Raw genomic sequence first — 16296 nt, forward strand, 5'->3', positions numbered from 1 at the left:
TTGTGGGTGTTTTGTGATTCTCATTTCCATTCCTGCAATGTGATTAGGAAATGGACAAGGATGAAAGGACAGAGGTACTGTTTGCTGCCAGGGTGGAGGCGGAGAGGTTGGGGAAGGGTGCGCTGGGAGGCAGAGGCTCCAAAGGGCTTGGAGCTTCACTCCACTTATCCACACATGGACACTTACTGAACACCGGCCACACTCCAGACACCACACAAAGGACATTCCACAGGCTCCCTCCATGAGGCCTCTCAGAACAAATGCCCTAAGGCAGATGTATGAGACACTCATTTTCCTGTTGGGGAAACTGAGGCCAGAGAGATTATAAGAAATTTTCGAGCATCCCCGAGTTCATGATCAGTGGGAGCAGGACTTGCTTGTGGGTCTGTCTGTTCGCAGAGTCTGTGTTCCTGCCCCAGCTCCTCTGATTCCCGCCTATGAGTGACTGTCCACTGGAGACAGAGGAAGGGGGACGGTGGGCAGTGAGTGTGTCCCTGGTGGCAGTAAGTGAGAAGATTGGAGAAAGAGGGGCTAGTGGTGGTGAGGCAGGATGTGGAGTGTGGTGCCAGAAAAGACTGCAGACGTGGCCTTGAGCTGAGTCAGTGTCGTCAGACAGAGGAAGAGAGTTCCTGGAAGAAGAAATACTTGCAAAACAGACAGGCACTAAAGAACATTAAGCAAGAGTTTTACGTTTGCAAGCACCTGGTGAGAGCTTGAGGTATGATAATGGACAGCAGGAGAGAGAGGCATGAGTCGGAGGCAGAAGTTAAGCCTGGGATGTTGATGGTAAGGAGTCTTTAGTTCCGGCATGAGGAGCTGAGGTTTCTCCTGTAGGCCATAGGAAGCTACAGATGGCTAATGAGTATGAGCTGGTAGCACTGGAGGAAAAGGTTGCCAACTCACTTAATGGGAGCCAGGTGGGCAAAAATACAAGCGATATAGACCTGGAAAGGCTGTGTAAACCAGACAGTATATGTGTCTGCATGGGTGTCTGATACTTGGCTCCAGTCTACTGGAGATAATGGAAAGTTGCTAATAGAAAATAGAAACTTTATCAAGTTTGTAGGTGGATGTCTTAGTTTCCTTTCTCTTTGCTAGTGCAGACTATCTGACAGAAACAACTAAAGACTCACAGTTCAGAGGCAACAGTCCATCCCAGCAGACAAGGTGTGGAGGCAGGAGCAGTTCCATCTGTGGCAGCAGGAATTTCCAGCAGCTTTTCCCATTCCAATGGCAGACAGGAAGCAGAGAGTTCACAGGACACCAGGACACCAGGGCAGGTTATGATCATCAAGACCTACCCTAGTGGCCAATGTGTGTAGATGGAAGTTTTCCTGTGTCCCACCTGGTCCCACAGCCACTTATAAAATAATTACATAGAGGCTTATATTAATTATCAGTTATGTGGCCTATTGGCTCAGGCTTCTCACTAGCTAGCTCTTACAACTTAACTCAGCCGATTTCTATTAATCTATGCATTGCCACGTGGCTTCAGGGCTTACTGATACTTTCACATCCTGTGCCTCCTGGTGGCAGCTCTCAGAGTCTGCCCCATTGTCCTTCCTTCTCCTCTCTTTCCAGTTGGAATGTCCTGCCTAACCTTATTCTGCCTCACCATTGGCCAAACAGCTTTATTTATCAACCAATCAGAGCAACACATATTCACAGCAAACAGAAAGACACCCCACAGCATACGTGTGCCACCTAGGCCCCATGCCCAGAGGTTCTATCTATGACCTACCCTCAAATAGTTCCAGAACCATCTAGTAAGTCTGTGGGGGGACATTACAGATTTAAAACATAACAGTAGATTACAAACTAATCGCCCTCCACTTTCTTCATGTGTGTCCTTGACAGTGTGACTCTGTTGCTGTCCTATCATAGAATAGAACCATCCGCTGCGCCCACGAAGTCTGCTGTGAGAGAGGCAAGGTGTGCTTCTGTTCTGAGCCTGGCCTTACATTCCTCCAGCCTCTGTACCACAAGCCTTACCGATCACCAAGAAAGCCTAGACTGGCCTGCCAGAGGAGTGAGCCCAGGAGTTATAGACCTGCATTTATACTTCTGGCATTTTCAGCCTGGCCCAGCCCTCCCTACCGACCCATCAGTTCTACCGACAAAAGGGAGCCCAGCCTCATGCAGGTAGCAGCACCCCACCCCTCCATCAGCCTGTGGACCAATGAAAAAATAAATCTTTGTCCTTTTAAGATCTATCTTGGAGCAGTTTGTTATCCAGCAATAGCTAGCCGATACAGTGACTCACCCATTTGAAAAATAGCTCCACGCTGATTCTCTTTCACCCCCATGAACACTTCTGACTCAACATCAAAAATCGCTCCATGGCAGTTGACACAGTAGGCAGGGTGGGGGGGAGGTCTAAGAATATTCTGAATTCTGGCACCTGGCTGCCTTTCCCTATCAGTGGTTGGTTGTTCTTGCTGGGGAGTCGTTACAGCTTCAGTGTCCCTGAGTCATTCCCACCCCAGGCTGCCTGCTCAAGCAGCTGTGCCTGCAGTGGCCATGCTCCTGTCTGGCCCCCATCTGGCCATCTCCCTGTCAGTTCTGACCTCTGGGGCTATGATACCTAAGAGTTCAGAGTGCACCATGGGCTCTGAGGACAGGAACTTGTTGAGAAAGCCCAATCCTCATGTCCTTAAGGAACATCTCAGCCAAGTGCCCTCTGCTGATACCACAAGGTTGTCTAGCAACATGGGCACCGCCACTCAAGTCCGGGCCGCACCTACTGTGGGTCAGGCACAGTTCTCAGCCAGGAATAGGCAGTGTGCCCCTCTCAGCAGCCATGTGAGGTGGCCTTGCTCAGACTCGCCCTTGCTGGTATGTTGTGGAGCTGAAGTGTTCCCCCCAAACTCACACATTGAAGGTTTGCTTTCCAGGGTATCGGTGTTCAGAGATGCAGCCTTTGGAAAGTAGTCGGGTGGTGATGACCCTGACCTCTGCAGTAGATTCATTGCTTAGTGAACTAGTGGAAGTGGGAGACTTGAGGAGGTGGGACCTAGTTAGAAGAAGCAGGTCAACATGTTCCCTGGAAGGGTGTTTATTCTCTCTGTGTATATGTCTCTGCCTCTGTCTCTTTTTGTTGCTCTCTGTCTCTGTTTCTCTCTGTCTGTCGGTGTCTTTCTCTCTGTCTTTCTTTGTGTCTCTGCCTCTCTCAGTCTCTCTCTGTCTGTCTCTATCTCTGTCTCTCTGTCTCTATCTCTCTCTGTCTCTCTGACTCTCTCTGTGTCTCTGTCTGTCTCTCTGTCTCTGTCTCTCTCTGTCTCTCTGTTTCTTTGTCTCTCCCTCTCTCCCCAGTCCCCTTCCCTTCCTCCTCACCGTAGTCTACTTTACCACAGGCCCAGAAGCAGTAAAGCAAGTGACCCTGACTAGAACCAGGGCAGAAATAATCTTTTCCTTCTTTTGTTTGTCTTGAGTATTTTTCCACAACAGAAATCTAACAGGCTTGGGGAAATGAAAAAACTTAAGAGAAAAAAGAAAGAAACCCTCTTTGCTTGAGCAGGGTATTGTTTCCAGCTACGAAAGGACCCAGGGCTCTATAAATCCCCCCACGCCCCTCTGGACTCCTGGCAGAAGCTCCTGGCTCACCAAGCCTCACAGAAGACGCAGCATTTTGCCTTCGGGATGCTTATCTGTCTCTCTTCCAACCACACCGAGTTGGATCCACAAACTCCAACTTCAGGCACCATCCACAGGATGTGGACAGATAATTGGATGAACCAGGGAGCCATATCTATGGTGGACCAGGGGAAACAGATACATGGTCTTCATATGGGGCAACAAGAACTGTGGGAAATGCCCAGGGAGCAGAGGGAGAAGGAAATGGGTAAGGTTCTCTCCAACCTGTCCCAAAGATCCAGGTCAGGTCTTCACCCTGAGAGTCAGTCATAGCCCTCAGCATCTGTCTGTCCTGGGCAGTCTTCCTCACCTAAGCTTCCCTGCAGCTCTTCTAGGATTACACGCCTTATAAAGAAGTCTGATCATACCTGCTCAGTCACCGTCTGTGGCTCCTAGTTGCCCACAGACCCAACGGGTATGAAATAGACACGTGGTAACAGGGGTTGGGAAAGCCTGTGGCAAACTGCTGCTCGTCTGGGCTGCCCTGTGCTACCGGGTTACAGATGTGCCAATGGTCTTTAAAGCAGAAGCTGGAGAGACGTCATTCTGTGTGGCATGCTGCTTTGTAGATTTAGCAGTGGTCCTCAGCCTCCAGCCTGTCTCTCTCCAGAGATGACATGTGGCTGGGGAGAAGAGATGCTCAGTGCAATGGGCAGGGTCTCCAATTGCCTACAGCTGGGGCCTATCCTGTCATCATGTCCCGCCCACTCCCCAGCCAGGGTTCTTTGTTCAAGGCTCTTCTGACCCTGATGCCTAGCTGGGAGCATTTTCCCCCTACCCTAGGCCTTCAGAGCTCCACTCCAGTGGTGCCTCCTCTGAGAAGTCCTCCCAGATACCTCCTATAATGGAAGTGATGGCACACCACCTGAGCTTCCCATATTAGCATCTGGCACATGCTGGCTCTCTCCATACCTGTCAGTGTGTGGCCGGATACGCTTTTAGTGTGAGCATGCATTGACAATGCCACAGATGCCCAAGGCAGAGCAGAACAGATCCACGTCCTGCCCCTTCTGCTTCCCCCACCAGGATAAATATGATAGCTAGAGCAGTAAAAGACAGACAGATAAGCCTGGCAGTGGTGGTGCATGCCTTTAATCCCAGCACTCGGGAGGCAGAGGCAGGCGGATCTCTGTGAGTTCGAGGCCAGTCTGGTCTACAGAGGAGTTCTAGGACAGCCACCAAAACTGCACAGAGAAACCCTGTCTTGAAAAACCAAAAAAAAAAAAAAAAAAAAAGACAGACAGATAAATAAGAGCATTCTTTACCCAAGGTCAGTGAGTCCTGTCCCCATGATACCTCAGGTTCTTCATGGTTGCATCTCATCTTTAAGTGGAAAAAGAGAGAACTGGCCTTCCCTGCTCTGGCCTAAGGGGGACCAGTGGTGCTAATGGGCAGTAAAGGAGCTCTGTAAAATGGGAAGGAGGGCCGGGCGGTGGTGATGCACGCCTTTAATCTCAGCACTCGGGAAGCAGAGGCAGGTGGATCTCTATGAGTTTGAGGCCAGCTTGGTGTGCAGAGTGAGTTCCAAGATAGCCAAGATAGCACAAAAAAAAAAAAGAAATCTTGTCTCATCTTGAAAAACAAAAACAAAAACAAAAAAGAACAAAAAACAAAAGAAAGGAAGGGAGAGCAGGTCCCTACAGACTCTGTGGCTGACCCAGTGGGCTGTGCACACAAATACATCTGCAGAAGTCCCTTTAAGGCCATGCTTCTCAAACACAAACTTTCCCAGAATTAAGAGCTTGTGAGAAGCGAGTTTAGAATCTAGATTCTGTGACTGAACCCCCCTGCACCCTCACATTCTGAAGTTGTACACTAATTTATATTACTTGGAATTTTAAAGACTACTCAGGTGATTCTGGGGCTGAAGCCGACTGAATGTGATTGCTTATAATATTCACTAGGGGGAGCCCAAGCCCAACGAATGTGCCGACCCAGGCTTGCTGAGCCCTGAGGCTGCTTTTTTAACAGCAGCCCCACCAGATGGCGATGCCTGTCTGCTCAGGAACAGCCAGCCTTGAGAATCAGTGCTCTGAAAGTTGAAGGTCCATGGGCTTCCCAGCTTGGGTGCTTGCAAAAGTGAGGCGTATCCAGCTTCATCCTTACCAGAACCCACATGGCAGTGGCTAGGCCCTTATTACTCAGACACAAGCCTATACCCAGTAGTGCTTGAATACTTTCATCTCTTGAACTAATGTGCACACACATACACACACACACACACACAAACACATAGACATACACATATAGACACACAGACACACAAACACACACAAGCGCAGACACACACACACACACAAACACACACAAGCGCAGACACACACACACACACACACACACACACACAGCAGCAGCAGCAGCAGCAGCAGCAGCAGCAGCAGCAGCCTGATTGGGAAACCTGCAGAAAGCGCATAAAGAGAGTGACTGGTTGTTGAGTGTCTGCTGCATGCATGCCAGGCAGTGTTAGATGTTTAATAAGCACTAACTGTGTTACCACAGCCCTGAGTGTTGACTGCACAATCACAGGACAAATAAAAGAAGTAAGATCATGTCATACAGTCAACAAGCCACAATCTGTTCCTGGACATGGTTGACTAGCTCTGAATCAGGGAGGTCTTCCTGGAGGTGTGTTTTGAACTGGCTTTGAAAGTACAATATTCTTGGGTTGACTTCTGGGCCAGGGGAAGTCAAGAAGTGGAGATCAGCAAGGCGCAGAGGGGTGCGGAAAGCGGGCAGAAGATAGCAGGGTGGGTGTGGCTGTAAGGGCAAGTGTGTGTTGGCAGGGCGTGACAGGGTGTGAGTGAGCGCGAACAGCAGCTGCAAGGGAAATAATTGAGACTCTGCTTGCAGCATTGTGCAGACCTGCTGCGTGTCCTCGGTCAAACCCCTCAACGTCTCTGGGCTCTCTTCTCCTTCTCATCTGCAGAGGGCTCATTGGGTATACTGGGTGTCCTGTGTGACAATACTTACCACAGTGCCTGGCTCAGAGCAAGCCCCTGGCAGGCCCTCCTCGGTGCCTTGGTTTAGTTCCCTACCTCGCCACAGTGGCTGTGGGAGGTGATAGTTCAGTTAGGACAGGGGCTCCAAAACCAGAAAGCCACAAGAATGTCCCAGTGCAGACCCTGAGTCCGTGGCCTTGAGTGGGTCTTCTTTTCTGTTTCCCCAGCCCTCAGCCAGTGGGGTGGCACCCCCCCCCCCACTAGTCTGTCTTCAAATGTTAAAAAATTAGGCAGAGAGGCAGGACTGGGCTGTGGAGGAATCATCTTGTCTGACACACTGGTGCCCAAGATGCCCCTGCAGCTGAGTCCCCGCTGGGCCTCGTTCAGGGCTTTCTCTGCTGATGCCAGCTTAGAGATACACCACCCAAACGTGTCAAAGCCTTCAAGGACTCCCTCCTGTGGAAAAGCACTGTCCCCACCCTGCCCCAGGAGCAGTGCTGGGGGACCCACGGTGCTGTGGGTACCAGGGCCATCCCAGGATGACACTCTGGGATGGAGGACAGAGCTGGAGATGCTCTGAGGAGAGGTACCAGGATGTAGAAGAGAAGAAACAGGACAAGAAAGGCTGGCTGCTAAGCTCAGCAAGGCCCATCCCTTCTGCACATTCCCTTCAGGAATTCCTTAGCCCTGTGGTATTTCTCCAGGAGCAAAGAGGCTTTCCATCAAGGGGCATAGTGGACATGGACAGGTCCCTTTACCGTACTCCTCTGCCTTGTGAACTCCTTCTGGGGGCTGTGAAAGCTAAGCATAGGGGTTCCCATCCGAGGAGCGTCGGTCAGTGGGGTCCTCCCTGCTGGGGAAGCCCAGGCTGTCTGAGCCAGTCCGGGAATGAGGCATTCACTGCTCCATTAGCCAGTCTCCCAGTAACCTGAGCTTCCCGACAGCAGCAGAGACAGGGTCTCTTTCTCTTTGAACTTCTGGCACCCTTGTGAGGACCTCATATCTCTTCTACCCCGTGGTACCAAAGCAGAAAGTTTAGGCCCCTAACAGAAGCAGGAGTGGCCGCAAGGAAGCCACCTCGTGCCATGATGGCAACTCACTGGTCTGGACCACTGAGGACTCTTCCCCAGGGCACCCTTGGGGACAAATGATAAAAATGCTACTGAGGTTGCACTAAGGCTATCCTGCTTTCAGGTAAAACTGGATCAAGGGTGTCTGTCACTGAAGTCTTTTGCCCCTCAACACTGATTTAAAGCAGATTCCCCCCACATACACACAAATTCAATGTGTCAGGGCATAGTGGCACATGCCCAATACTCAGGAACCGAGGCCAGCTTGGGCTGCGAAGAATCAAATAAAGTGAATAGAATACAAACGGGTTGGGAATCCAGCTCAGTGATAGAACACCAGCCTAGCCTGTGCAGGATCCCAGGTTCAATCCCCAGTGTTACAGAACATTAATAAAAGTTAATGAATTCTTTAAAAACTAAATTCTTATTGAGCTCCTGTTCCCATTTAGCATGATGGCCCAAAGGCCTCAATGCTTCCTCTGCCCTGAAGCCCACACTTGGCAGGAAGTGTGGCTTCCATGGGGAAATGGTGTGCTGTTAACAACGGATAGTGGGGTGGGGCAGGTCCAGGCCGCAGCTCGCCAGTGGTTTATTTCCTCCTGACCATCTCAGACAGAGCTCAGCCTAAGGCAGGAGGTGGGTCTGGTGATAGGTAGTAGGTGATAGGGATGAGTCAGGAGATGGGGAAGCAGGAGGAAGAGGAAGAGCCAAGTGAGAGGGACAAGCAATGGTGCAGACCTCACGTTCAAGTGCGGAAGGCAGAAAGGTGGAAGTCGCGAGGACAGGAACAGCTCTCATGTCCTTCCAGCCCAGCCAGGACCTCCCGTCTACCTAGCTGGTCCGGTGTAGACCAAACAGGGTCTCGCCAGTTCTTTGCCTCCCTGAGTTCCCTGAAGGAATCCTGCAGACTCTGGGTACTGGGTTTGCCTTTCCATCTGCTCATTTAGAGAATTATTCACTTATTCAAGCTGTTGTTGAGACTAGTATTTATTGAGCAACTACAGTGTGTGAGATGGTATGGAAATGCCACTGACGTTCTAGCACCAAAGTCAATCAAGAATTGAGAAATGAAAGAATAAGATTATTTTGAGGGCTAGAGGGATGAGTCTGCAGGTAAGGGGGTAGGCGTGCTTGTTATGTGAGCATGGATCCCAGCACCCTTAAAAAGCCAGGCATGGTTGTTGGGACTCCAGCTCTGGCCCCATTCCAAACCGCGCCCCTCAGAAAGCCCCCCAAGGATCAGCTCCTCTGGAGGTGCTCAAAGACCACACCTACAGGGTATGTAAGGCCCCCTCCTTAGGAGCAGCCCTATGGTCTCCCCTCTTTCCCGAGACCAGCCAGGGATGCTTTGCTAGGATTAATTCTGGACTTTTAATTTGGCCTGATCTGATTTATTGCATAGGTAGAGAAAGCCACTATCAGGGTGTGGAAACCTTTCAACAGTCTCACATGTGCTTGTAACCCCAGTGTGGTTAGGGAGAGGAGACAGGAGGAGAGATGGGCCTTTCCAATTACCAGCCTTGCTCTGGGTTCTTGTTCTCGAAGGAACAAGGCAGCCAGCGAGAGATAGAACAGGACACCAGACATTCTTCTCTGGCTTCTGTGTGTGCATGCGTGGACACATAAAAACACATAAATATACACCCCCCTTCTCTCTCATACACACACACACACACACACACACACACACACACACACACAAATAGATGACTTTTAAAGAAAAGATTGCTTTAAGATGAATGTCACTGCCACAAAGGGATCACTACCAGCCTGAATCCTTTTGAGGACAGTCGATCAAGGACAGTCTCACCGAGGGTATGGCACTTGAACTGAGTCCTAGAAAATGGGCTTTGCAGGCCTACAGAACAAGGAGTGTGACTCTGAAAGCCTGAGACAGTGTTGGAGCTGGCATTGCTGGGGGCTTAGGGCTGGACCTGCAGGAGAAGTGATCCCAAGGCGGGGACTGGTCCTGCAGACTCCACCTCTGCAGGCCTCTCTGCACTGTGCTTCCTAAGGACCCATTCCTTCAAAGAAGATCCCGGAGTGCCCCTCTGGGCTGTCACCCAGGGCCAGCGGACAGGGAAAGAGAAAGAAAGCTATGTGGCCCAGGGTTCGAGAGCAAGGGAGGAAACGTGCTAAGGAAAGCTGGCAGAGTTATGCTGGGCACCTTTGTCTGTCCTCCAGATGCCTCTGCACTTCCTGTCCTGCTCGGGGACTGCACGGCCCCTGTGTCTGGCTTTGCTTTGGGCTCAGTGCGATAGATGAGGAGACAAGACATCAATGGAAGAAGGGGAATGAAGCCCCTTCTTAGTTCCAGTGTCCCTTCTTCACGATTGCAGTCATTGGCCCTCTAGGGTCTTCAGCGGGGTCAACCTCAGGTTTCTGTCCAGGTTCTTAGGGCATCCATTAACTCCTCACCCCTACTCCCCAGCTCCTGACTGCTCAAGACAAAGCTCTAGGAATTACCGAAAGGTCTCAGAGCCACAGCAAGGAATTGAGGTTCTGCCATGAAAGTGGGGTGAGATCAGAGCAGGTTGTATAGACCCTCAGAGTCACCGAGGGTGGCTGAATTATCAGCTGGTTTCAGTGGATTCTTTATTTGTTTGTTTGTTTTGTTTTGTTTTGTTTTTTCAAGACAGGGTTTCTCTGTGTAGTTTTGGTGCCTGTCCTGGATCTTGCTCTGTAGACCAGGCTGGCCTCGAACTCACAGAGATCCACCTGGCTCTGCCTCCCTGGTGCTGGGATTAAAGGTGTGCACCACCGCCACCCTGGCACTCAGTGGATTCTTAAAGCCCAGCTGAGTTCTGCCTTGCCAAGGGGAATGAACCCACTTTCTATCCAGGTCTATGCCAGGCAGCCACCGTGGAGCTGGGAGGTGGGTCACATCTACTGAACTCCCATCAGCCTGAACTAAGGACCTGGTCCTGGGAAGGCACAGATGACAGATGCCCGCCCCTCCAAAGCTTTAGGCAATTGCATTGTCACTGTGAAGAAGGACCAATTGTCCTGACTAACTGTATTTCTGGCTCTTTGTTCTCTGATTCCTACCAAATGTATCTAAATTCCAGGAACAAGGAGCGCCCCAAGCTTCTACCCTCTGACTGGAAGTGGCCTGCCCCTCTCAGCAAGAACAATCATCTCCTAACAAGAAACAAATTGCCCCTAATAATGATGCCCTGGAGCCAACAGGACCCAAAGCCAGACCTGAGATAGTCATCAACCAGACCATTACCGGACCAAGAATGCTTGGTTATGCACTTTCTGCTCTGTCTCCATATACCTTGAGGCTCTGCTAACACTCTGAAGCCAGGGACCAGAGTGATGCTTCCTATTTCTTCTCAATGTGACTACATTGGCTAGCCAATCATGTCATGCCCTTGCTTCTCTACCACTCATCTCCACCTGACTGGACTCTTGGCTGGTCTGGTCAGGGGCCTCTATCACCAAGGACTGTTGGAAGCAATCCCTGTCTCTGCAATGACCCAGACTCTGTCCTAATGCCATTGGAGTTCAGCACCTAGAATGGAGTTCATAAAAGAATTCTTGAATGAGTGAGTGAATGAATGAAATGTTTGCCATAGCCTGACACTGCCAATTGCAGCCTGGGTAGTTTTCCAGGTCTATGGTGTCCTAGTTACATCTCTATTGCTGTGAAGAGACACCATGTCTAAGGCCACTTATAAGAAAAGAAAGCATTTCATTGGGGGCTTGCTTGCAATCTCAAAGAGTGAGTCCATGACCATCATGGCGGGGAGTTTGGCAGCCGGCAACAGGCGTGGTTCTGGAGCGTAGCTGAGAGCTACATCTTATCCACAGGTTGGAGGCGGAGAGAAAGAACAACTGGGGCTAGCATGGGATTTTGAAAACTCTACCTCCCCTCCTTCCCCCCAACAACAATGACACACCTCCTCCAACAAGGCCACATGTAATCCTTTCCAAAACAGTTCCACCAACTAGGGAGCAAGCATTCAAATATATAACCCCCCCGGGGGGGGGCATTCTCATTCCAACCACTGTCTATGTAACAAACCTCCATAACTAAGGTGCCTCTGAACATCTGAAATTCATCTTCTCCCAGTTCTGGATGCTGAAGCCCACTCAGGCACCCACAGGGCCACACACTCCTCAGGAAGCCCCCAGAGGAGAATCCTTCCTACCCTCTTCCAGCGGCTGGTGGCCAACAAACTCTTGTAGAATGCTATCCTCTAGGCATAGCATGGCAGCTGTTTTGGAATCAGAACAGCTGTGACTACCCACATGAGGCCCCCACAAGACGGAGGAAGAGAAGGCTCATGGGCCCACACACGGCAGTGTATGAGGATTCAGGAGTGACTCCTGAGATGACAGGTAAGAGGTAAGAGGCCTTGCCCTTCCCTGAGGATTATATAAACAGATAATGATAGTTGGCCAGGAGGGACATTTGATTATGAAGCTCCTCATTTACCCATAGTCTCATATGTACCCCTCATGCTTCTATAAAGAGCTCCAATTAAAGCCATGTTGATGGGTCCACGGGTAAGGGCACTTGGCTACCAAGCCTGATGACCTGAGCTTGATCCCTAGAACCCACATAGCAGAAGAAAACAAATTCTCCCAAGTTCCACCTAGGGACTTAAAAAGAAAATCTTCCCCTCCTCAGAGGAGCCACAAATCTCTGCTGTTTGGGCTCCATGTCTTCCTAAGACTTTCGGGGAAAGACTGAAATGGAAACCAGGTGTCACTAGAATATTATTCTGGCCCTACCTCAGGTCCTTATCTCTGTAGGAAGAATTCAGATAAGACACACAGAGTGTGTTGAAGAAGACATCGTTTATCGCAAAGGAAAGCATGCTTACCAGGGTGATGGATGATAATGACCATAGTCACCACTGTGCTGATGCATTGTGGGTAGGCTTCATACTGTTTCTAAAGGCTCTAGAATAGATAGCTTTTCCTAGGTGATTGACAGGCCCCATTTGGATTGACTTTCTGGAGAAGGCAATGGTACATGAAGTGTTCTGCTGGATAGGAATTGTGCAAGGCTTGGGGCTTCCGGAAGGAGGTTTAGCTAGTTTTCAATTAATGACTACCAGACAGTTCTGGATGTCTCAGAACTTAATGTCCCCTGCTAGGATATGATTCAGATCCCATTTTCCTGACCAGTAGCATCCCACAGTTCCGGTCCTTGTCTCTACAGCTGTGCTCTAGGAGGGAGGGATACAGCCCTAACGTCCTTCCAGGTGGCTAATATGTAACTATCTGACATAGTAGGTGAGATGTCGGCAAAGTGATCACCATCAATCTCCGGCCAGGTGGTAGAGAGTAGCGAAGTCTTGTCTGAAGGGGACAACCTAGCCTCAGCTAGCAGCTGTCACATGGAAACTGGTACCCAGGGTTGCCTATTAAAGACTATTGGGGGCCAGCCCCTTAATAGCCTTTTCCCAGGGTCTGTGGAAGAATCTAACAACCAGCTGAGAAATCTAATCTTAATGATATCAAATGAATCTACTTACACGAAACTCTTTAGTCCATTCACTTTATTCTTCTGAGTCAGTTCTCTCTCTACACAGCTTCTTTTCTGCTCTCATACTTAGCTCCTTTCTTGCCTGATTCTCTCTACATTTTTCTGCTGTTCTTTCTAAGTTCTATCTTAGTTCTCCCATCTAGTTCTTCCCCATCTAGCTCTTCCTCATCTTCCACCTCGTTCTTCTGAGGTTTTTCAGTTATAGACCCCCACAAAGCAGCAATTCTCTGGCCAAGGCAAGGTCACACAGGCTTGAATTCTTTCAGGGTCAAGCAGAGAGAGGGGGATAAGGTCCACACAAAGCAACAATTGTCAGCTGTCATTTACAACTCCAAAGAGAAGTGACTGGTGGGGAATACAATCAACTGAGGGCTAAGTTCGGTTAGTATGTCTAGGAAAAGGGGTTTATGTGCCCAAACTGTATTCTTAGAAGTGGTTAGGTAAAGTGTTAGGAGAAAACTGCCCTTTTTCCCTTTGGCCCCTGATCTGTCCAGTTTCATCTGGGCTGTGCCATTTTCTGGCAGGGCAGGGGAAGTGTGCTCAGTAGCCATGCAACTTGCATCACAGCTTGATGTACCTGGTAAGTAAAGGCGCTTTAGTTCTGCGTTAATTTTAAAGGGACATCTAGCACTAAAGATGAGACTTGAAAAGAAGAAGGTTAAGCTTAATAGCACTTCTGCCTGGCCCGGACGATTGTCAGTGTACATTTTCACCCTCTCTCAGGAACTAAAAGGAAGTCTGGAATGCTATCTCTCTGTGATCTGTTCTTAGAAATTCTGGGAAGTATCACAGATAAGATACTTTCGTCCGGAGATGATCTTGGACGGATGTTGCTAATGATGACCATTACAAAAAGGCCTGAAGTTAGGGGTTTGGCTGTGTGACCTCTGTTAGCACAGTTGGGAGATGTTATCCAAATACTTTAATTGAATAGGGGAAATTGTGCCTAATGGATGATAAAACACACTGTTCTAAGAATGGAAAAGCTACAATAACACAGGAGAAATTCATTGCAGGAAATAGCTAATATTCAAAAGTCAATATCACCAAGACTCCTTAAGACTTGGTTTTATCCTCTGGAAGAGTTCTTAACTCTTTTGCCATAGTCAGCTGAATTCCTACTTCATATTTCGGTGGCTCACAGCAGTTGCCAGGTCTAGGACATTTTTCAAACGAAACCAGAAAGTCTGATTTATACATAAGGCTTCCCAAATTTCAAAATGCTATTCAGCCCACAAGCCACGAGTTTGCAACCCCTGCTTTAGTGAGACAACTTTTTCCACTTTCACAACCTGATCTCCAACTTGGCTCTCTGGCTATCCACAGGACTTGGTGGTCAGGAGCCAAATGGGGCTGGGCCGGCAGGCAACCCCCCTCCCCAGAGGCCGCCCCTTCCCAAAGCCTGGGCTGACCTCTCAGATGGCCCAGCTCCCTCTTACAGATCCTGATCCCAAGGGACTCCTTGCAGCTGACCCTGGCAAACCAACTCCAAGGCCTGCCCGGGCAAGCCTGAACTTGTCAGAAGCCCACCCAGACACAAGTCACAGAGCTTTCCCAAGCCCTGGGATAGGAGGCACACTCTTCACCATGACCCCCAAGCCCGTTAGGCAGGGTGATGCCGGCTATCTCAGCCCATGACCTTGCTTCTTTAATCAGTCCCAGCTCACCCTAATCCCACCTTCTTCTCCCCAGCCTTGTCCTTGCCGGCCCCTTGGGTAGGATAGCCTCCACCTTTAAGATAGAGGGTACTTCCTTCTCTGATACAGCTTGCTGGAAATGTCTGTCCTCCTCCCACTGTGCGCCCCAGGTTTAGCCCAGGAACAGCTCAGATAGCACTTCTTCCAAGAAGCTTTCCTGGAATGTCCATATTAGTTGGGTGGGGGGCAGAGGGTAAGGTCAGACCTAATTGTCTTTCCTAAGAGAGGACATTTCTCAGGGTGAAGTGCTGTGTTCTTTGCTGTTTGTGTTCCACTGAGGACTACCAGTGAGACCAAGCAAATGCTTACTTGCTTTGGGAAGGAGGGAGGGAAAGAAGGAGGGAGAGAGGGAGGGAAGGAGGGAGAGCAGGCAGGCAGGCTAGATTCTACTAGCTTCTGTCTGACTCTTTCTACCTCTTCTCAATTTCCTCTCTTGTGTTTCCATGGCTGATTATTCAAAATCTTTGCTTCACACCATCAGTAAAGGTCAGAGTCCTCTTGCTTCTAATCTTCACTTTTCTGACCCCTGTCCTGGCATCCCTCCAAAGACAAGGCCGCCATCCGATATCTAAATATCAAGAACCTCTACAGTACCAGTTGTTTAGTGCAAGGATCTTTAGCGGTGCTCCAGGATGGGAGCCTGTAGGGGTAGAGTTGGAGCGGTGGAGATGGAGCTCAGCTAGGGAGCAAGGAGGCCAGAGGTAGCTGGAGGCAGAAGGGGGATGGGGAATGTAAAAAGAAGTGGGAAGAAGCTGGGAACGGGGAATGGGGGTGGGGAAGAGAGGGGCGGGTCAGACTGAGCCACCCCTCTCGCCCGCCTCACTCCCCTACCCTCCCCACTTGGCCGGGGGCTGCCAGCACACTTCCAGCCCAGCCGGCCACATCTGGCGTCTGCCCGCCCTTGTTTCCGCTGCATCCAGACTTCCCCCGGCGTGGCTAGAGGCTGTGTGTGCATCCAAGGCTTTAAATATACAAAGGGATTGCCAGGACCAGCAAGCACCCTCAGTAGCGGAGCGGAGCGGGGCGAGTTTGGACGCGGAACCCTGTTATGAGCCCCTGAGCCCTGCGAAGCCGAGGCAATTGAGCAAGGGGATCTCAGAACGCCGAGCGGAGCAGGCGCCAGTCGGGCGGACCCCAGCACACAGCCAGCGACTTCAGGGTGACACGCAGAGCCCGGGAGCGCAACGATGGAGGCACGAGTGGCCTGGGGAGCGCTCGCCAGCCCTCTGCGGGTTCTCTGCGTCCTGGGCTGCCTGCTGAGCTGTGCCATCGCCGCGCCATCGCCCATCATCAAGTTCCCCGGCGATATGGCCCCCAAAACAGACAAAGAGTTGGCAGTGGTAAGTTGCTACGCTGGCCTCATCCAGCCAAGTTTAGACAAACTTTGGAAGCGGAGGACTTAGGCCACCCACCCTCTGACTCCCTACTGGCGCACAGAGTCAGGAGGGGCTTTG

At 50.3% G+C, this 16296-nt stretch overlaps 1 protein-coding gene across 1 annotated transcript in view; it reads left to right on the forward strand.

Annotated features, from left to right (window-relative positions):
* Nucleotides 1-15707: 15707 nt before the first annotated feature.
* Mmp2 (matrix metallopeptidase 2) overlaps nucleotides 15708-16296 on the forward strand; it is a 26509-nt gene continuing 25920 nt past the window's right edge. The window contains exon 1 of the mRNA XM_059262676.1: nucleotides 15708-16182. Coding sequence (XP_059118659.1) covers nucleotides 16030-16182 — 153 coding nt within the window. The 5' untranslated portion in view covers nucleotides 15708-16029. The remainder of the gene's footprint in view (nucleotides 16183-16296) is intronic.

The sequence above is a fragment of the Peromyscus eremicus genome, chromosome 5 (genome assembly GCF_949786415.1).
Source record: "Peromyscus eremicus chromosome 5, PerEre_H2_v1, whole genome shotgun sequence".
Lineage (NCBI taxonomy): Eukaryota > Metazoa > Chordata > Mammalia > Rodentia > Cricetidae > Peromyscus > Peromyscus eremicus.